The sequence below is a fragment of the Carex rostrata genome, chromosome 1 (genome assembly GCF_964058835.1).
Source record: "Carex rostrata chromosome 1, lpCarRost1.2, whole genome shotgun sequence".
In the NCBI taxonomy this organism is placed as follows: domain Eukaryota; kingdom Viridiplantae; phylum Streptophyta; class Magnoliopsida; order Poales; family Cyperaceae; genus Carex; species Carex rostrata.
This window is the reverse complement of record NC_135918.1, coordinates 1,338,456-1,362,500: the sequence shown is the minus strand read 5'-3', so window position 1 is coordinate 1,362,500 and position 24,045 is coordinate 1,338,456. Positions and strand designations below refer to the sequence as shown.

Sequence of the window (24,045 nt, the reverse complement as noted above, 5' to 3'; positions counted from 1 at the left end):
ATTCAGAGGGATTATTTTTGCAACTAAATCAAAGACTGATTCTCTAATGTATTTTGCTCTAAGGATGCATGAAAGTTTAATAGAAACATTTTGAAGAGAAAAATCAGGGCTACCTGAACAAAATTATATACGAACAAATACATGATATTGGAAAGTCAACTGATACGTATTAAAGATCTTTATGAGAAAATTCAAATATGTTTTTAAATATGAGTTAAAGTCAGCAAATTCCTAACTGTCTCAATTTAAAAATTTCTCATGTAGGTAGTACAATGAAGTATGATTGATGAAGTAATGATCCAAGGAAGGGTTTCTTAAAAAAATTCTATAATGTACAATTCTATTGGATTTGTACCAGCCTAAATTTGGGCAATTTGGGCTGGCATTTTTCTTCCCAAGACTAATAAGAAAAGGGAAAAGTAGGAGACAGTTATAAAATAATAGATACTATTAAATCAATAGAAGATATGGGGACATGAAAATCCCCAGGTGTCGACGTACACTCCAGACACATCTCTCTCTCTTATTAAATACTTTCTCTTTCCACACCTGAAATTTTGATTAGAAAAAAAAAAAAAAAAACTCTATTTCAATGGGGTATTATTTATGTCAGCATTGACATCTCGTCAAAACAAATTCAAATCCAGTCAGGTACCTGAACTGGTAAAATGAAATCCTGATCGTTTATTTCAGTTTGGCACGGATCATAACGCAGGTTCGAAATATATTTTACTAGTACATTTCAAATTATTTCATGCATTTTTGCTGTTATAAATCGGACGCTTCTAGCGTCAGAATACTATATCAGACTTGGACTGCATTATTATTTTTTTTTTAATCACCGATATCTAGATATTCAAATCTCTAGTCAGCTAGATATGGACCGAGACTATCTTATTAACTAATCAACAATTTAAGAATCTTCAATGTTGATTATTTGCTCTCCAAACTGAGTGGAACATGACATCGATAATAATTCCACTCACTTAGCCCTCAATATTTTTTTTAGTGTTTAGACATGTTTTACGTACGTCTTTATTAGAAAATAATTAAGATTAAATACTAGATAAAATAAAGCTTCTCACATACTTCATTATTACAAAAAACAACTAAGATAAAATACTACATAAAATAGACGAGAGGGTATCAAACACAAAATATGCTATAAGAACACACTTATTTAAACTCGTCTTTAATCTAGTGATAAAGAGCAGCACTCTCCATATGAGAGGTTGTTAGTTAGAAATAGACAATAAAAATAGAGGACTCAAATGCCCCATCGATATAGTGTACCAATCATACTATGCATCTTTATGTCCATTCTTAAAATCCAAACAGTTGATTAAAATCACTCAACATGATCTCCATATTAAAATGTATTTGAAAATCAAATAAAATTTATATTTTAAAAAAATTACTCTTTCTTTAGATAGGTACAAAATCACTGTTTTTTAGATTTTGTACTTATCTATAAAATAGTAAAAGATTTTCCAAAAAAAAATATATATAAATTGGTCTTCAAATACATTTAAATATGGAGATCATGTTGAACGGTTCAAATCAACTGTTTGACTTTCAAACTAAAAATTAAAATATAAAGCATGATCAGAGCACAAAAATAATAAGAACATTTAAGTCCCCATAAGAATAATAAAATTTTAAAAGCTAGATCTCCATTTTTCTATCTACAAAGCAACATATCTATTCAGTATTCACTGCATTGTAATACACTATCTATAATATTTTGCTTTAGATACCGCATTATGATGGAAACCAAATTAAGTTTTAATCTGTTGGGTTCTTTTATATATATTTTATGCAATGTCAATCCTAAGAGAGAAACTAATATAATGTTATTGTTTTTTCAATTATTGGTCTCTCTTCCTCTCCAACAGACCAACTCTCTACTACACCGAAATCCTAACATAACATATATAAGGGGTTCCTTTACAATTTGTTATGTAACATACAACGCCCAAAACATTCAATGTTTTCAGAATGAATTTGAGTCAATCTTTAAGGTAATGATTCAAAAGCCCTTCAGAGATGATCTAACTACTAAATTATTTTGTCACATTATCTCCACATCAATATTTCAACATTCAATTGTTTGATGAAAAGTTAAAAACACTTTAACAAAACTTAATACACGTGCTAACAAATGACGAAGAGCATATCCATAAAATAAATTTTTAATTTGAGTAATATTTGTTTAAGAATCGAATTGAAGCCTGTATGTTGGAACTATTATCTTGAAACTAACGCATTTGAAGTCAAATTTGGAAAACCTTATAACACGAAATGCTATTTTCCTTTTGGAAAAAAATAGCTCAAATTTAAACTTGGAACATTTTTAAATTTAAGGGAAGATTTTTTTTAATTAATATTTTTAACTTTACTTTTAGAATTTGTTAATTAAAATTAAAAAAATGCAATGATTTTTTTTTCCTATAATTGTTGTGAGACAAAATCCCATCAAAACATACATTGAGATATCACAAGCTAACAGAGAGGGTAGCTGTTCCACCGATCAAGAAACACAGAGGCTTAGTGTACCCCATTATATCCTCTCTAACCCCACATCTTTTGCAATTCCCTGCTTGTTTAGTTTTCAAGAATCAACTGATTTCCCCTTCTTTTTTTTTTTTTTTTTTGAGAGCCATGCATAGGGGTGGCAATGAGTCGAACCGAATCGAACTTACTTTAGGTTTGAGTTTGATTTGAATAAAATTCAAACCGAACCTAGTTTGATTCGTTTCGAATCGAATCCATTTCGAATTGAATTAATTGCGAACTACACATTTTTCGAATTGAACCCGAATCGAATCACGAACTAAATTATTTTTTAGCAGCCCTAGTTATACCGGTAGTTTATACATTAATTTTTTCTCGCGGGACAAAATTCACATGACTTCCTTTTACCGGTATGAAATTAGTGTTTTTAAGTTGAAAAATTGTTTATGAAAAAATATATCCCAACAAATAATCGTAAAAAGATGATTAAGTACAAGAACTGAAATATGCAGTAAAACAAGTAATCGTACCTCGAGTGCTCACTCGATCAAACTCTCGATCGGACCATCTGATAAAGTGAGAATCTGAAAGATAGAGAAGGCAGAGGAGAGACGGCCGAAGAGAGAGGAGAGACAACGTCTAGGCGGGAGAGAGGAGTGACGGCCGGAGAGATAGCCAGTCGCCGAGAACGTCGGCTAGATTTTAGAGCGAGAGGGAGAGTGAGTTAGAGAGAGGCGAAGAGAGAACTAGGTTATTGAGATTTGAGAGCGATGGAGCGTCGGCTAAGTTAAATTATGACTCTCTATCTTGATTTTAATTTCATTAGGTAAATAAATTACCGATGTTATTATGAGATTCGAACTATAAAAGTTCGCAAACCTATTTCGATCGAACCAAATTAGATTTGAGTTTGGTTTGAATTAATTTCAAACTGAACCTGATTTGGTTCGTTTCAATTCGAATCCATTTCGAATCGAATCACGAACTACAAATTATTTTGCCAGCCCTAGCCGTGCAGGCCTCCCGTTTTATTTTTATTGCTGAAAGCCTGAAACATCGAAGATATATTTGATTTACCGCTTGATTGGTCTCCATTGAAAAATCACAGAAATTCTGAGATTTTTGTTGATGAAAAAGGACATTTGATATATCATATTTTATTCTCTCACATCTAATCAATGTACAAGATTAAGTTCATCTGTTCAAGTTTCAATAGGATGTTTTCAGTTACAACGTGCCAGAAAAAAAGGCAGTACCTTACTTTCAATTAAGTAATTTTGGGTCCCCACACACCATCACCTAAAGATCTTACAATTTCAAATCCATCCATCCATCATCCATCAGAGAATAAAAGTTGTAGAAAGAAGAGAGAGGACCATTCCTCATGCGTCAGATATCATCCGTACATGTTTATAACAAAATTCTTTTTGGGAGAGTCGGAGAGGGAGAGATGCGTATAGAAGAGATTTTCCAGTGTCAAGGGGTACTTTTGCAAAATATACTCCCCAATCGGGGTGAAATAAGTCCAGAGATCACATAAATACAGATATGACCGGCAGAGATCACATAATGGCATAAATACAGATATGACCGGAAGTTGTCCCTCAACATTTAATTTGTTGCTCATAATTTTACAACTACTGAACAGCTGAACTCCATTCTCTTTCCAATAAATAAAAGATCACGCACATGATATAAAGGGTGATGTATACATAGCTGGAAATAAAATGGGTACCAACTTCAAAATGAAAAGACTAAAATTAATTAAGTGAACTCTTGAAAGTGAAACATAGGGTCAGGTTATGTGCCTCTTCTGACATTACCCGTTTCATGATCCATTTCATTCCCTTTCACATCAGTCAATCACGGTGTCTGTCACTTGGGAGTGCTTCAAAAATATTTAGTTGGTAGGATTTCAAGGCATGGTTTCAGGATCTCCCCTTTGACATCTCCTCCTCTTTTGCTTCATCAAGAATTCCTCCTGCACCATTAATATAGAATACAAACTTTCAATTATTATTGTTACCAAGTTTTTACGTATGTAATTCACAAAAAACATCTCTTATGATTATAAAGGAAGTTCAATTATCCAAAAGTTTTTAGCAGAAAAAAAATTAATGTTATATATATAATTTAGTAAAATCAATTACTTGCTACATCAATTACTACTCAGTGAATATCATACAGAATCCGGACTAGAACTTGCAAAATGCATGCAGTTTTGGCTATATTTTTGTTTGTCTGAAACTCTGAATCAGGTGATTTATGTGAGTGGGAGGGCAGCATTATGAGATTGCTGGACCCTCTCAATTAAATAATTGATATAAATAAAGAATCAAATTATTGGTCTGATTTGTTGTATATTGGACATTAAATAACTGAAATGTAATTTATACCAGAAGAAAGACCAAGCACAACTTACCACATGAGTTTTGAGTTATTTATTCATGCATGTGATAATTGTTAGGAACTAAACATAGCATTAAGGATATGATTAAGGTAATAATTTATGCAGGTTTGGAACTAACCAATAATTAGGCACGGGTGCGTATGAACTCTGGTTCATGATGCCAAACATTGATCCGTTCATGTCTCGTACAGTCTCTGGCTCTGGTTCACTGATGACACAGTCTAAGTTCACACCAAAGAGTCTCAACCGCCTTGAGTTAGCAGGCGCCACCACATTATTTGCACTACTTCTCTCTTCTCCATTTCTAGTTTGATCACCTTATCAATAATCATAACAAGATATACAATATACGTAAGATACTGGCAATTGAAGAATTGTGCTTCAGAGAAAGGAAACTAACAGAATTGAAAAAGGATTTAGAGAATTTACATATAGGAAAAGATAATAAATCACATAACTGAAAAACAAAACATACCTTGAAGGAAATAATTATAGTGGTCTTGTTGCACCGGTGTGGTGCTGTAGGGGTTGTAGCCAGAACTCACTGGGCTGGCCGGGTATGAGCCATTACTAGCAGCCGGGCTCCATGGCTCTGTTGTGCTAACAGGTCCTGTCGACACACCTGCATTCGCACTCGATCCGCGCTTTCTCCACATTATATAGAGCCTGTCCCCAGTACCACTGACCCCGTGAATCCGTTCAAAATATACGACGTCACCCGCTTCAAGCCGCTTCTCCTTCACATACCGGCTCCAACCTTTGGTTAGCACATAGCTCTGGCTACTGGTCCAGTAGCTGTACCGAAACCGCCATGCCTTCCCAGATTCATCCTCAAAGTTCAAAAGAAGGCCTTTTTCACCAGATTCAGAGTCTAAGGGGAAGTATTTCTCGGCGTATTGTTTCGGTATGACAAGGCGGTTTAGTTTTCCGACATCACTAGGGGTGAGAGGTTTTTCAAACATGTGCTCCTTCTCATATGTGTAGTATAGGTGTGGGGGTGGTTGGTGGTGGTGGGGATTCATTTGGGGTTGCCAAGACCAACTTTGGATGTAGTCTTGTGGGCTATGGTTTGTTAGCATGGTGTGGTGTTTACAGAAAGAGAGAGAGAGAGAGGGAATGGAGAAGAGAACGAGTGATAAAGGTGTGTGGGGGAGAAGTGAGGAACATGCATATATTATGGAAGGGCATTTATAGGCTATGAATGAGGAAAGATTAAATGTATGTTTAGAAGAGAGAAAACCATAGAGATAATTAGATAAATGGTAATATTTTTTTATGCCCATTGATCTCTGAAACATGTGAGCAAAGAGAAGGTTGGGGGGGGTCTCTTACTCACTTTCATCCTTTTAGGGGTAAAATATTTTAACCAAGATGGACAGGAAGAATCAAAAGATGACCGCTCACAAGGTTACCTTGTATATATTGCAAGGGTAAACAAGTAACCAGCAACCGAGCCCTTGCATACACAGGACAGAACCTAAGAAAATATTTACCAACAGCTAAAGTAAAACTACTATGCGGTGGCAATATATGCGGCGCATAAACCATATACGTCCGAATTTGTAGTGTACGTACTATAATATATACTAGATTACTAGTGCAGTATAAGCTATATATATGAGCTATATGTTATATGTAGCTGCATTTGTTGCCGCAAACATGAAATGTCTGTGCAAGTACTGCAGTTATTGAGACTAAGATTAAAATTATAATATTAATTTAACCTTATTTCTATAATTGACATAATTTTGATGATGAAAATAGTTTTCTTCGTAACTGATTTTGAAAATTAAAGGAACTTCTGTATCACGTGTCAAAATATATAATGAAAACTACATATATATTAGTGACATTTTGCCTTGGAAATTAACTGCATTGCAGAATTTTAAAACGTAGTTGATGTTAAATGATTAGATTCACTAAAACTTCTAAGAAAGTTACTTATTTATACACATTTAATGCTTCTGAATTCTGATACACTACAAAGGTTTAAAAAACACAAAAAAAAAAAAATTAATTACGGTCGAGAACTTTTTACAGTGAATGGTGACATTAGTGCGGATTCTATTCCTTAGCTCTCATCTCCATTTTTATATTAACTACGAAAATATCCTGATCCACCAGTGACAATGATTAAAAGGAAAACTTCTCTTCAATCAATTAGTCTGTCTTTTGTTTTTAATTTTATATATCATTTTAATATTTTTTTTACGTGTAGAAGTTTAAATTTATTTAGACACACATTCACTATATCCAAATTGTATGATCTTTCAAATTGGTTCTATTTCTTTTTTTTTAAATATTATTTAAGAAATTTTTAGATTGATTGATAATTGATTGATCATATCTTCATTTCTTTCTATTTTCTTATATTATTTAAGGAATGTTATTTCTTATTTAATATGTTATTTTGTATGAGATTTTTGTATAAAAATATGTCAAAAAGATAAAATATATATATATGTATATCATTAAGAAATATTATTTATGTATGAATGTCATTTAGGAATGTTATTTGTTATTTAGTCTATTTTTTTATGAAAATATATCATTTTGTTTAAGATTTTTTTATTCACTTATAATATATGTCTATGTTGCAACACACGGGCACCATACTAGTTATATATTAATCATTGCAACTATTACATCGAAAGCTATAAAGTCGAAATATTAAAAAATGATAAAAATTAAAAATATTCATATTTGAGTTACATTGATAACAAAAATTTGTAAAGTCGAAATATAAAAAATGCTATAAATAGATATATTTGGGTTACATTGATGACCAAATTAATCTGTTTAATAATCACGATAACCGATCTAATATTTATTCTTTCTGAATGAATAAAAAATAATTATTTAGATGAGATGATCAATATATGTGTATAAAATTTGGTACAATTCAAAATGAAATGATCACCCGTCAAGTAATTAATTAGAAAAAAAAACATATAATTAAGTGGGCAAATGATTTCCATTATTGCACCAAAATATGACGAGGGTTCAAATGCCTCCATTTTTTGTGCCTCCACCATGTCTTCATTTTTTAAAACTTTAATAACTCAAAATTTAAAACTTAAAAGTCAAAATAAAACCGTTGGATATGATCTACGTCATTTTATTTATGCACGTGTAAAAAATTATGATATTTCAATTTTATTTTGATTGTCACCAAGAGTTTGTAAAAAATGCATTAATGTGGATGATTTCTAGACATTGATTTTTGAACTTATTGATTCACATAAAAATAAAATTAAAATGTAATATTTTTTTATGAGCACATAGAGAAAATAACATAGATCACATCTAACGGTTTTGAACCCTCCTCCCAAAATATATATAAGGGATAGAGTAAAACTAGGGTGTTCTTAAGCTCACCAAAGTGTTTGGTGAGCTTAACTCCAAAATTCATCAAATCAGTTTCAAATGACGAATCCGAACCGTTGAAATCCACCTACTCTACGAGTGATGCATCTACATGTCAAAATTTTAAATATTCGAATTAATTTAGGATAAAGTATGCTGTCAAAAAAGTTCAAAAAAATGAATGCATTAAAATTAATTTATTAACATTCTAATTTTGACCAATTGACTTTATATAAAATTAATTCGACTGTTTAAAATTTTCACATGTAGACGCATCATTCGTAAGGTAGGCGGGTTCTAACAGTTCGGATTCGTCATTTGAAACTAATTTGATGGATTTTAGAGTTAAGCTCACCAAACACTTTGGTGAGCTTAAGAACTCCCTAGTTCTACTCTAAGGGATGGGATATATAATATATTTACGATCATCTAATTTGTTTCATTCTGCACATTAATTAGTGTCATGATCAAATAATATTATCGGATATAGTTTTATAGAACAATCTTGTTTTAATATATAGTACTTTAGATATTTTTTATTTTCTATATATTAAGTATGAATAAAGTTTTAGCATGGTGACTGGTGAGCCAATAATCACCATTAGGCATTAGCAGTAAATTAGAAATTTAATATAAAAATGTAATATCAAAGCATACAAATTAAGGCACAAAAATACTAAATCACCATCATACATATTTAGTTCAAATTACAAAATTACCTAATATCTTTTTCTTTTGCAGACAAAATTACCTAATATCGATATCCATGAAAAAAAAAGCAAATGAGAGAGGTATTATTCCTCTAAACGGAGGTCCAAAGACCAGAGCATGACACCTAGGCCCCAGCTAGCATATTTTATTCTTTTGTAGCAACATGCTTTTATAAACTTAATTCTTTCGAAGTAATTATATATTAAAGCTTTCCATAGAGGATTCTCAAATACTTAGTAGTTCTTAGTTCACTTTGCGTGTGTATGCATGTTATGTGTTCTGATAAAACTATCGAGTACTAATAATCTGTTAATTGCATTTTATCTATAAGTGACACTCATTATAATATCATCTTATATTGAAGTAGAAGTAAAATCTGAATTAATGAATCTATTTTTTATTTTTTATAATTTACTTAAAGATACTTAATGGGCTGTAGGAACTTAATTTTCAGAGAAAATCCTGATGAAAACTACATAATAATTAAATAGCAAGGCTTTTGTTATATAACAATTTTAATAAAGTTAGGTTTTCTAAATTGCATACACACACTTCATATATTATGCATACAAAGGAATGGTAAAATTCATTACAAGTTTCAGCATTCATCGAAAGACTTAAAATTTGTAGAGGTACGTATTTAATGAATTTTGATAGAATATTAAATAATACTTAAATTGCATCAAACTTAAGAAAAAGTAATGCGGTAGTTCAACAATATGTCAATAATAATACAGAGTTATCTGTTCTTGATAGAATATTAAATGAAATTTAAATTCTACGAGATTTTGTGTGAAATTAGTTTATAGGATCAACAATATCTCTTTATATATTTTTAAATCATTTTGACTTAATTTGAATAATTATTACCAAAATTGTCAAGTATATTCACTATCAATAATGCCCAACCTATAAATTATATTTTAATGATATGTTCTGCTTTTCGAGTTTTGCATTATTTTTGTTCATACTAAACATTATGAAGAGACGTATTAAAAGAAAAGAAACCAATAACTAAACCCGTATAAAATTTACATGCCAACCTAAAAAAGTTGACATAATTTTAAGTGACTATTTTATTTTGAGTGAGTCTATGCTATTATGTATATTACGATTTGGCACTGTGTTACGGCTCTATATTCGAGTTTTCAAATCCTAACGATCGATCCGAACCGTTCATCTTGTTCTTCGTATTAAATGTGTTTGGAGACCAAATTTTACATTTTTTGAAAAAATTTTACTATTTTTTTAGATTTATTGAAATCACTGTTTTGGATGGTCCAGAATTTTCAGATCAAGTGATTTTCTAAATATCTAAAAAAATAGTAAAAAAATTTCAAAAAATGTAAAATTTGGTCTCCAAACACATATTAATATGGAGAACAAGATGAACGGTTCGGATCGACCGTTAGGATTTGAAAACTCGAATATAGAGCCGTAGCACGATAACAACCCGTGATATGCATAGTACCATAGACTCACTCTTTTATTTTTCATATTTTAATATTTAAAAAAAAAAGCTACAAAGAACAGTTAAACTAGAGTGGAAAAACCGTGCCGTGTCGTGACTAATATGCCGTGACTTTGGTCTCGTGTTGTACCGTATCATGACCAAATTAATTTTTCACGTGCTGTGCCTCACGTGGCCATTTAATCATTATGTAAGTTAGTTTATTTAATATTCACCATTTAATCAATATCTAATGGTTGTAATTACACGTGACTCGCGTGACTACGTGCCATGACTAGATTTTTCATGTGCTGTGCCGTGCCAAAGTTTCAAAGAATGGTCATAGCACGCGAATAATTACGACACGGAACACGCGAGTCACGGTACATAACTGATACACGTACCGTGCCGTTCCGTCTTTCGTGACAGAGCCAGCTCCGCCATACCATTTTCCCCGCTCTATGTAGAACCATCCAATAATGGCGAGATTTTGAATCCGCTGGCAAGATCAGACAACTTCAAATGCAAAAAAAAAAAAATCAGGGGTGGTGTCATGGTGTGACGAGGGAGGCATGAATGATCAGGTGGCAAACTTGAAAGTTAGTGCAGAGCTCGTGGAAGAATCAGGGCCATCCATTTTTAGAGAGAGACTATTTAAAACATTTAACATTAAATGTTGTATTATATTGCATTATTTAACATTAAATGCTGTGGCCTTTTCTTCCTTGCATGTGGGTAGTTGGGACCTACGACCTCTGTCTACACCCCCTGCAACAAGGCATATCTGGTCTCCTTTCTATACTCTCAAGTTCATTTGAACTGGATCCATCCATTTCTTATGTTTTAGTTTTAAATGGATATTTGTCAAATAATACTTTACGATTTGCTACTTATTAGATGGTATTAATTGTACATGTATTTCTTCTGGCTCTTGATGTTCCAATGAGTAATTGACATGCAATTAATTTTCAGATGAGTGATAATTATTATTTTTTCATAATTCTTATAAGAAAAACTAGCTCTATGTACATTTTCTGTTGATACTATAAAAAAATAATAAACTAAAGATGATTCCCTTCTAAAAAATAAAAGGCACCATATTCAACAAACTAGATTAAAAAAATTTAAATGAAATTGCTAATTTTTTAGATATTGAAATTTTATTTAATTACTTCTTGAACTAGCATTTATGACAGAAATTATGGGTGGAAGATGTACTAACGACGCAAGTCGTTGTTGCATTAAACTCTCAAGCTCATATATTGCCATTTGTAAGGTTTCGAGAATATTTTAATATATAACTATATCAGTGATGGGTGTTCCGATGGAAAAGTCAAACTATATACATGTAGGCTACTCAGGGCCGGTTCTGAAGATTTTTGAGGCCCGGAGCGGAAGAAATTTTTGGACCCTTTATATATACTCGTGTTGTAAAAAACGGGCTTAACGGCCTATTATATGCATGTTTAATTGTTAATGACTGTCAAATAGTTATGAATACACTTATCGAAAGTCTATTAGTGAATTTTTCCGATTAATTGGTCGATTATTCTCGATTATTCTCAATTATTTCGTTTATTCTCGTTTGATCGTCCATTTTTTTCCGTTTATTCCCATTTATTTTCGTTTATTCCAGTGATTATTTATTTTTACATTATTTTTTTTTTCTGTAACTGTGTGATAATAAGTTTCATAAACATGTATTGCAATTTTATTTGTGCTTGGCTATACATTCAATTTTTTTATATATATTTTTTCTTCTTACTTATTTTGAATTAATTGATTAATTCCTTTATTATATAGGGGGAATTTCACGTATACCCCTCAAAAACTTCAAAATTACGTATTTCCCCCTCCAAAGTTTGAAATTACGTATTTCTCCTCTAAACTTCAGAAACTCACAAATTTACCCATTTTATTGTATTTTATATTAAAACTCATTCTAAAATCTTAAAATACCCATTTTACCCTTTATTAAAAACATATAAAGCCCATCAAACTCAAATTTAATCTAAAGGGTTCCTCTACCGTTTGATCCGTGTGCATCGCATTAAGATCTGTGCATAGTGCTTCAATTTCGTGTTGATCTAGCATGCACGGATCCTAAAGCAATATTGATTGGTGCGCACCGCATTAAGATTTGTGCACGTCACATCAATATACGTGCGTGTTCGCATCAAGATTTGTGCTGATCTTGCGTACGCATATTTAAAAGCAGTTTGGACGGTAGAAAAATTGTTCAGATTCAATTTTGAGTTTGATGGGCTTTATATGCTTTTAATAAAGGGTAAAATGGGTATTTTAAGATTTTAAAATGAGTTTTAATATAAAATACAATAAAATGGGTAAATTTGTGAGTTTTTGAAGTTTAGAGGGGGAAATACATAATTTCAAACTTTAGAGGGGGAAATACGTAATTTTGAAGTTTTTGAGGGGTATACGTGAAATTCCCCCTATTATATATATACCATATATTTTTCTTACTTACTGATGTAATTTTTTCAATTAGTACATCATGTTCATATATTAAATTAAGTTGTTATTACAAACTAACTTTAATGATTTTATGTTGGAATGTTTCATGTCTTTCAAATAATATATTGTTAGTGTTTGAAAATGCTTAATTCTCGAATTTATTTTTTAATTAAATAAATGTGTTACTTACACATGTAAAGTGCGTGTATATTGTTAAGCGTAGTTTCATGTTATAATAATAGAACTAAGTTCAATTAAGTTTATTTGATCAGTTTGATGAGTTAAATAAATTATTTTTTTAATAAATTATGAATATATACACATAATTTTAATGAAAATACAAAATTGTCCGCATAATTCTGATTAATCGACCACATACTGATTAATTGCTTGACAGTATCCCGTTCGTTCGACAAACGCATATCGTTATTTACAATACTGATATACACAATTTTTTATTGATATATAAATAGATCATACCTATTTATAGAAAAGTTTGAACCCTTTGAATATTCAAAGTTTGAACCCTTTGAATATTCAAAGTTTGGGCCCTAATATTTTATTTATTTTTAATATATACAGATTAAATTTTTTTTTAATATATGCAAAATATTTTTGTTTCTTTTGGGGCCCCATAAATCTTGGGGCCCGGGGCAGTCGTCCTGGCTGCCCAGCACCAGGGCCGGCCCTGAGGCTACTATGTTCTTTTTATCTTATTTTTTAGTCATAACAAAGTACCAAATGTCTAAGAAATAATTAATTCAGAGTTGCAGAAAATTCAGAAATTCAGGAGGAAGTAGGTCCTGCAAAATTTATGAAGAAACTTTCAAGTTTTAAAGATAAAAAAAATTTACCGACTTTTTGAAACCAAATAGCATAACACCTGTTGCTTACTTTCCAATTTCCATTGTTTTCATTCATTTTTGTTTTCTTTTACCTTTTTTTCTTCGGCAGCATTACCAAATATACCACGATTAATGATATCTCCCTCGTAATTTTTTTTTTTAAATATTGGCGGAAGCTGATCCGTCGTAATTCTCTGTTTCTATATATATTATCATTGTAACTAACTACTGGTAACCTTTTTATTCTAGAAATAAAAAAACATCAAAATCAGGGGCGACCTCATGATCATTCAAAAAAATATTGGAGGGTGAGGGGGGGTGTATATATATATATGTATTTTTTTTTTCATTTTTGTTCAGCTGTACGTTAACCATTATTAATAATTACATCAAAGCAGTGTTGTAAATAATAGTATGCGGTTATCAGACAGATAAGGTACCGCCAAGCGATTAATCAGCAATAATCAATTATAATCGAAAATAATTGACAGATTAGTTGAAAAAATTCGTGACAGTTTGATTACCACCAACAACTAATTGAGATACTCCTCATCTACAAATGTCTAAATTGCCGATGGCCGATGCCAAACTCGATCAAAACCGGTTGCTGTTTGAAAGTTCCACAGCATAACTAGTGGTTTCTCGCGAATACTAAAACGAAAAAACATGATTACTCGCAACTTTTAATTTAATTAAGAACGAAAGAACTAAGGTGCCATATAGGGGTGTCAATGGGTACGATACAGATAGGGTGGAAGCATTTTCATACCTATACCTACTAAAAATAGTCTTATCCATATTCTACCTTTACTCATTAAGATTTGACCTTATCCTACCATACCCTTACCCGTTAAAATTATCAGGTAACGAAATGGTAGCGGATGAATAACGAATAATACTACTATAATAATTAGTTTTATTATATTTTACAAATATAACATCAAAAGTCATTTATTTTTCACATATGCAATAATATTACTAATAAAAAATAAATATGCAATTAATTTCAACTAAATTGTATTTTTTATAAAACAAGAGAATTGAAAAACAAAAATATATCTTCCGACAAATTTAATTATTTAATTAAAGAACAAGACATCCAAATAAAAATAATGTGTTTAATATTTTTTTTTACAACAAAAACAATACACTAAATAACAAAAATACTCACTAATTATTGCTCAAAGATTATCCTATTATTATATTTTATATAATTACCCTATAGGGTAATGGGTACGAAATAGTCTTTACCCGTACCCTTACCCGTTTAGCTAACGAAAAAAAAATCTTTACCCATACCCAAATCCAATAAGCTAACGAAAAAAAAAATCTTACCCATACCCAAACCCAATAAGCTAACGAAAAAAAATCTTACCCATACCCGCTTTATTGAATACGGTACGAGTCGGGTAAACGGCTAAAAGGGTATCATTGACACCCCTAGTGCCATATGTCAAGCGAAAATAATTTACATATGCTGTTTAGATTTGTCGAAATTTTTTATTAATATCCAAAAAAATAATAAATTTCAAATTCTATCCACTTTTGTGCAGGATTTTGAAAATTGCCCAAATCTATCAAAATCTCATTGGTTTTCCAAATTGGGACCCGTGAGATTTTGACCGATTTCAAAAAAAAAAGAAACCGATGAAATTCTCACCGATTTTGTGGTTTATTTTTTTACAAAACATTTTTTTTAATTTTTTAATTTTTTGTATTGAAATATTAGATATGTTTAATATATTTCTTTGAAAATAGGTGGAATACAATATAATTTGATTTATTATAAAGACTTCGACAAATTATTCGGATCAACATTTTTCAGGCCAGGTTTTTTGTGGCTGTAAGAAAAATTAATATATTTCTTATGTGTTATTGAAAAAAATTAATATGTTTTGAATTTGAGTTATTGATCGCAGTTTAAAAGTCACTTCTAGATAATACAGAAAATATTGTGATCCTTCTAGTACATTTAATTTCTAAAAAGTTGTATCTATTTTGAAAATTCTTTTTAAATGCACTAGAAGTGACTTTTGAACCAGGATCAATAACTCAGAATCTAAGTATTTTTATTTTTTTCAATGACATATAAAGAAATATCTTACATCCGTGAAAAATCCGACTCGAAAAATATTGATCCGGGTTATTTATCGCAGTCTTTCTAATAAATCAAATTATATTGTATTCCATCTATTTTAAACAGTGTTCTAAATAGCATGCTATAGCGTTTTTGGACCCTAAACGCTAAGCTATAGCATTAAAACACGCTATTTGAGCTACGAACGCTATAGCAGTAATAGCGGTCCGCTATAGCGCATAGCGTGTAGCGCAAATAGCGCGCGCTATGCAACATGATCTTTTTTTTTTAATTTATATGAGCTTTAAAATAAATAGATGTTGAAGATATTGTTTAATTTTGATGAATATTACATTATATCAAATTCAAATCCGCTATAATAAATTTTTCATTTTGTCCTTGATTTTTTTTTAATTCATGATAAATCAAATAAATAATTGGTAAATTATGAAAATTTTAGGGACTAACAAAAAATTTCTTCAAGGATCATCTGTTTATTTTACTAGAAGTAGTATGAATTTTTTTTCTCTTTTCAATTTCTAGGTTATTTTGAAATTTAAATAGAAAAAAGATAAATTATGTTATGACGTTGAAGATATTTTGAATAGAAAAAGATCGATAGTTTATGATATTTAGTATTACTATGGATATTTTGAGTCGCAATTTAGACTTTGTATTGGTTTGATATGAATATTATAATTTTTAATCAATTTGGTATTATTTATTATTCTATGAAACTAGATAATGTTGATATTTAGTACAAATATATAATATAATTTTTATAAAAAGAAAAAAAATGCTATGTGGCATAGCTTTCGCTATAGTGACGTTATTCGCTATAGCTTTTTTTGGAGGCTCCTCGCTATGACGCGATAAATGCTATTTAGAACCTTGATTTAAAAAAATATATATTAAACATTTCTAATATTTCAATAAAAAAAATTATGTTTTGTAAAAAAAAAAAAAAGGTGAGAATCTCATTGGTTTCTTTTCTTGAAACAAGTCAAAATCTCACCGGTCTCAATTTTTGAACTGGTAAGAAAATAACTGAAAAAAGTTAGAAAACCAGCGATGGTCCAAAAATTCGAAATTCGACGCAAAAGTGGATAGAATCTGAAAATTATTATTTTTTGGGGATATTAATACAAATTTCGCTTAGATTTGGACTTGAAAAGGATATGAACTTTACCTGACCTGGTACATTGAGTCAGGTTGTAGTATCGTGGAGTGATATATATATATATGGTTAAGGCATTATTTGTCTTTTAAGTCTGCGCAGTACCAGTTCAGGAAGCAAGTTCCAATAATAGACCTTCTCAGATATTCTCTTTCTCCAGTTGTCTTTTTACTGTTTTCTTCCTCCAGCCTTTTTTTTTTGTTATTTAATAAATTATACATTTATTTGATTCGTTATCTTTTTGGTGATGAAGGAAAGTAATAAAGCTTATTTATTTAGTACAAATCTAGTAATAAAATAAAATGAAGACTTATAAATTATTTTAATGCATTTATTTTTTTATTATAAGTTAATCACTTGATTTTGTACTAAATAAATTTCAAAATTTCAAAATTTTGTATAGTTGTGAAGTAGATATGTTTGAACTATTTGTTTGAAACTAATTTGATAGCTTTTGAAGCTAAGCTCACCAAATGGTGAGCAACTACCAACCCTTGTTAGGACGACTAATATTATTACAATTATTTTTCATTATTTTCAAATAAAGAAAAATGTTAAAATTCTTTTAATTCAAAATATTTGTTAAAAAGAATCTAGCTAGATTTCGAACATGTAATTAATATTGAATATGGCTAATATAACATGAGTGTCATTTCAGTCCATATAACACCAATTCCAAAACCTATCAAATCGAGTTCAAATGGTGAATCCAAACTTTTCAAACCGATCTACTTCATTAGTTGTGCGTTTACATGTAAAGTTTATAAGTTTTTGAATTTATTTGATATCAAGTCAAGCGGTCAAATGTGTAAGTTTTTAAGTTAATTTTAATACATTCATTTTCAATTTTTTTTGCTGCATAATTTAATACTAAAATAACTCGAAAATATAAAAAGTTTGCATGTAAACGCATCACTCATAAAGTAAATTAGTTTGAACGGTTTGAATTCACCATTTGAACTCGATTTAATAGGTTTTGAAGTTGGTGTTATATAGATTGAAATGACACTGATATTATATTAGTCATACTCATTAATATTTCATTTTTTTTTCCTGAGTAATTCTGATTTTGCTAAGGGAAGTAATTGTAGGCAAAAATAACTGTTGAAATCTTTATTATAGTTTTAACAGCTGTGTGACGTGTCGCAAGCTTTTTTCATGAGTAGGCCCTTTGTTTCAGTAACAGTGTACTCACAACACAAGGACTGAAGAAGCATGTGTTTCTAACATAAATGTTTGAACAAAATTTACCCAGGACGAAGCATGTTATAACGTACCGTACCGTTACATGACGCCTTAATTTTCATTCAAGTGGCATTTCTTCTTATTTATTCTTCCTTTTCCATTGGTGGTTAGATTTACCTTATTTGACATGGACTGCTCATTTCTAATCCTTTTACTAAAGGGAGATGTATGATTCAGGCTACTTCCCTGGGGACCTCTTTATAAAAAGTTCATTATCTTTTAAATTAATGATGCATGTGGGTGGGTTCTTAACACCTTATCAAGCTAAGTTGACACATCAGGTAGAGGCGGTACTCTCTAAAACCAGGTTAGCATTTACCAGGTACCAACTAACAGAAACCCAGATTTCTTGTGGTGGATTCCGGCATTATAAGCCGTACAAGTTACGACTGACAATTGACCCCAAATTACGGTCGCATTTGGATGGAGGGGTGGATTAGTGAGAATAGTGAGCTAACTTTAAAATTGAAAATATAACTAATTCAACTTTTTAGTTAGTAGAATAGTGAGCTAACCGGCAAAAGACAAATAAAAAATAGTTGGTAGCTCTTGATCTAAATGTATGTTAGCTCAAAAGAATAGTTTATTTTTGAATTAGCTTTACCCTTGCTCTAACCAAATGATTCATAAAGAAAGATAACGATGTATGACGGTAACTCACAACACAATATAGAGGCATGGTACACTGTCACAGAGGACTCATACTGGATCAATTAATGTAAGCCGACTCTCTTGCACAGTATTAGTTCTTATAATAAATCTAGTTGCTGTTGCCTGTTGGACTCCTGATCCTAAAATCATGAAGCTAGTTCTACTTTTTCGCTGTTTTTTTCCCCGTGTCGTGTTGCTTTCAAGAAAAATGGTCGGTTTCCAACGTTTTTCCTATGTATTTTAAGAGAAGTGTTATTCTTTACGGCTGCGTTTGAGAATAACAATAATAAGATTATTTCTTACACCTAACATTTCGCAAGAATACGAAGTGAGCTCATACTCCGGCCATTTTTATTAATACCCTAAAAAAAAATAATTTAAAAATACCCTCTGATTTCATTTTTTTTATAAATGTCCCGACCGCCAGGCCCACGGACAGTCCAAAAATGTCACCAGACTGCCAGACCCACGGGCGGATCACAGATGCCAAAAAATAAGACATTTGATATATTTATGAAGTGATGTCGTAACTCTTTATAACTTTGATTTGGTTTGTCAGTTGGATATCACAAGTTTAAAGATAACACTAATTAAGGACTTGACATTGATTCTAAAAAAATATTTTATTCATACATCAGAAAATATAGTTAGATTGCCTCAATGATATACATATACATATACATACATATATATATACATGTATTATATTATATTATATATACATATATTATACATATATACATAGCCCATGTGGTAGCAGCAAATGCGGCCACAAATGCGAGGCACATGCGGCATTTGACCTCTTTTGATAAAAGTGATTATATCAGCATGCAGAGCATTCAAAAATACATGTATATATTAAAATTTATATAAAAAAAATGAAATCAGAGGGCATTTTTAAAATTTTCTTTTTTTTTTGGGTAATAATAAAAATGGCCGCTCATACTCGGAGTTATCCACGTTGGGATAATTTTTTTCAAAACAATTTGGATAGATAATTTTTTTCAAAACAGAGAATATTTTATTTCTTTATTTTTTCTCTATACAAAATAGAGAGAATTGATAGAGAGAGAAAGAGGGAGTAATTTTAATTCAAAGGAATCTTAAAGAAAACATTTATGATATATGAGAGAGAGAGGGGGAGAGAAAAGGAACTTACATGGAGCACCGGTGAAACAACAGGCGTGGGTGTCAGCGGTTGCAGTGGTACTCGGTGTGGGGGTGATGACTTGTGAAAAGGGTGAGAGATGACAATACACTAGTTGCTAAATCGATTGAGAGATGGCAGTACAGCGTGGGGGCGACAACCTGTCTCTCTCGACCCCAGCGGAGAGAAGAAAGAGAGATCCTCCTTGTCTCACTCGACCCCAGCAGACAGGAGAAAAAGAGAAAATAAAAAAAGGGTGGGAATGCATTAGTGTTCTTTTTATCGAAAAGAGCCACTGACAGAGAGATAGTGGATGACAGAAGAGACGTAACCGACATAGAGATAGTGGATGATAGGGAGGTAGTGGGTGATAATAGTGTTTTGTGAATTTTTTTTTTTTTATTATTTCTGACAGGTTCGGTTTTGTGAAAAATTAATTTTTATTATTTCTGACGGATCTAATTTTTACTAAGTATGGACTTCTACATGATTGACAACATACAACATATGTATAAAAGTCTAATTTACTAATCAACATTCCTTGATTAATTGACGGACGGCTGAGTTTTCGTCTGAACAAATGAACTTGTTAACTTCTAGCGTTTATGCGTGCATTTAGTAACACTGTTTATGTGTGCATTTAGTAGTACTGATAGGTGGCCTTCTTGTAACGCCTTAATTTTAGGCTTAATGATTTTCATTTATTTTTAAATACAAATTCTAACAGATAACTGTTGGGCAAGAATAAGGTCCTGTTCGGTCACGTTACTGTTCTCGTGGAAAGAAAAAAATTCAGTTCAACTGAATTTTTGTTTTCTTACAAAAACAGTACTTTTTAGTTCAATTCCTGTGCTCATGTCCATTCCCAGTTGGAGGTCGAACAGGGCCTAAGAGAATTCAAATTAATTAGATATAAAATTTTCATTTAAACCTCGTATTTATAAATATTACAAGTGTGTTTTGCAAATATAATGAACTTAAAATTTTGAGTTTTCACAAAGTTCCAACAATACAATTAGAAAAAGTATAATTTTCAGAACAAAACATTAGTCAAAAAGAATTCCACACTTTTCGGATTAATCGAACTATTTCTTAGATTATTCAAATTTATTATTCAGTGAAGTGCTAAAATAATTATCTTTCACTATTATGGATGATTATTTTTCCAATTTCCACCAACTTTTTTTTTTCTTTTTTTCCAACAATCACTATTCTAATACTATTTTTGTATATTTAATTCGAGACTCAATGTCTGCACTGGAGTTAAGATGAAGGATTTTAACTCTAATTTCATATATAAAAAGGTGAATTTTAATGTTGAAAAAGAAAATTTATTATTGTATATTCGATTTCCTATTTGCAGTTCACCGAAGTTAATATTAGACTAAAATATATATTATATATAAACTCTAAATATAGGAAAAAAGCTTCAGATCTCATCTATCGTTGATAAAAATAGTGATTTTAGAATCATGAAAGATGGGGAGTTCTTATATTTTTAGATCCTTTAGTACCAATATGTACTATTACAATTCACTGAAACACAAATTCGCCCTCATTTGTGAGCTATAAACAAGAATTTTATCAGAGAATATGTTTTTTTTTTTTTTCTTTCGAACAAGCCCGTCGGAAAACATTCATTGATCCAGCAAAAGTTGTAATGAGTATATATATCTTCGTGATCCTTGTAGCCTTAGGAAACAACAAACTCAACTGAGAGGTTTTATAACAGAAGGAAATTTTAAAACAAAATAGAAAAATCATAACATAGACCACATAGGATGTTGTTAATTGTTTCAAGGCCGCTTGAAAGAAGGGTATTTATAATCAAAGATTTCGTCATGTAGCTTTCTTCCAGTCTGTGCCAGATTGTACATTTCCAAATTTTAGGTTCTTGGAATATGGCAGAAAATCAGAGAATATGTAATAGAAGGTTTGGATGCATTGGTTTATTTTATTTTATTTTATTTTAGATCTCTACTCTACTAGAATTGTTGTAGGACAAATTCATCAATTAATCATCGGAACTTTCACAATTTTTACTTGTGCTTTTCCATGGAATTTGTAATTTGCTGAGTCTGTGGGGTTGGTGCACTTTACGGTCTTGATGTTTATGAAAAATAAAAGAAGTTCATGTCTATTCTTCTGTATAGAGATAAAGTTAGGATTTTAAATTATAAGAGTCAAACGTAAATAGAAATCATTCATATAAATTTTCAATATTGAGAGTAAGTATCAATTTTACAGTATTTATAATATTTTATTCTAAATTATATAAAAAAACATATAAAAATATAAGTTCATATCTATTCTTCAATGTACATTCCACAAACTCTTGTTCAAACTTTTTTATTTTTGCAATTAACTTTTTGTCAACAAAAAATAAATATCTCAGAGTAACACACTGAGCGAGAAATGTCAACGAAGTACATCTAAACAAAATAATTATGTAGAATTCCTTTTTTTTTTTTTTTTTTAAACTACCAATATTTTTCTAGATCTTCAACTTCATAAAGGATGGGAGCTTTTTTTTTTTGAAAACTTGACAGAAGCTGTCAAGGCTTTCATTAAAGTAAGAAAAATCACAATGTGATACATCAGAGACTGAACTACACGGTGTCAGTCAGTACCGTTTTTAACAGAATAACAGCCATTGTTTCATTTCATCCATACATCTCCTAGCAACCAGTAAAGCTTAGATGGCATAATTAGAGATTTTTTTCATAGAAACATAGGTACATTGTCACCCGTATTTTTTACTATTTTTGCAAAAGAAGTGCAGTTCTACTGTTTTAAACTGGACTACTTGATAGTAAATACTAAATACACGAATCAAAATAATATTTTAAAATCATTTTGTTAGATCTTTTTATGATACAATTCATCCGTTTTATATTGAAGTATCAGATGGTCCAATCCACAAAAACAAAATCATATTTTTTTGCACCCACGCAGTGATAAATAGTACTTTTATAATTTCCATGGTCATCACCGATATTTTGGGTTTCTCAAGGGGCAAACACGAAATTGGCTTCAATTTTTGTGTGCCTTGTGAAGAAGTTGTGGACGAAGTTTCTCTAAAAGAGACCATAATAGAGAAATTGCCCCCGAAAGCTAAGCATGCTTAAAAGCACAACATTTTTAAATAAAAGGAGGCGATGCCAGACTCAGGCATAATCTGCAATTAATTAATTAATTTAAACATGCAATAAAAGGCCAGAAAATCCCAACAAAAGAATCTCTGAACAGTGAGAATATATTATTATTCTCTTCTCCTTGGCACAAATTGAACCCCGTAATTGATTTATTTGCTCACGTGGGTCTAGCAAGGCAATTTTTCTTTGTTCAAGTTCCAATCTAGTTTTTTTATTATATATAAATTTATCAATTGAGATAATAAAATGATATCTGCACCATTTTCCAATAAGATTGGGGGAGGAGGATGGATGAATAAAAGGGAGACAAGATAAGGCACAGCCAATCGCTTAAATTGGCCTTTTTGTATCGTGTAACATTGCTAAGCCGTACGTATTTACTTGCCAAATTTTAAAAAAGTTGCATATTGGTTCGAGCGTTGAGCGTGTGTTCCTTCTCATGTGCGTTTGTGCTCTCTAATTATAAAGTTCAAGCACCTATAATTCAACCCACCTGCTCCTTCATTTCTCTATGATCACTTGCACGGACACTTGTAGACCTCCTGATGAAAGCATGATATATATAATAATATAATTACAAGTTTCTCTTTGCTATGATTTCCTAGTTTTTTCCCCTGCTTGGCCATGTCCAACTAGGCTTATTAGCTTAATTATGGCTTTTATTTAAGCACAGTTATTCATGACGAAATTTTTAAGTTGACATGTTTGAGCATTAATTTAAAATACCTCCATACGTAATTATGTTATGCAGTTTGAATTATCTAACTATTAATTTTAACACATATATAAGGTGCTCAATTTATTACAAAATCAACAAAATAT

General features: G+C 30.9%; 1 protein-coding gene across 1 annotated transcript; it reads right to left on the bottom strand.

The window, feature by feature from the left end:
* Positions 1-4,101: 4,101 nt before the first annotated feature.
* LOC144564878 (B3 domain-containing protein Os11g0156000-like) lies at positions 4,102-6,129 on the bottom strand. Its single transcript, XM_078314488.1, has 3 exons — positions 5,400-6,129; positions 5,043-5,241; positions 4,102-4,495 (listed from the first exon to the last, which is right to left on the bottom strand). Exons 1-3 carry the CDS (start codon positions 6,001-6,003, stop codon positions 4,483-4,485), a joined length of 816 nt encoding a protein of 271 aa, XP_078170614.1. The 5' UTR covers positions 6,004-6,129; the 3' UTR covers positions 4,102-4,482.
* Positions 6,130-24,045: the final 17,916 nt, after the last annotated feature.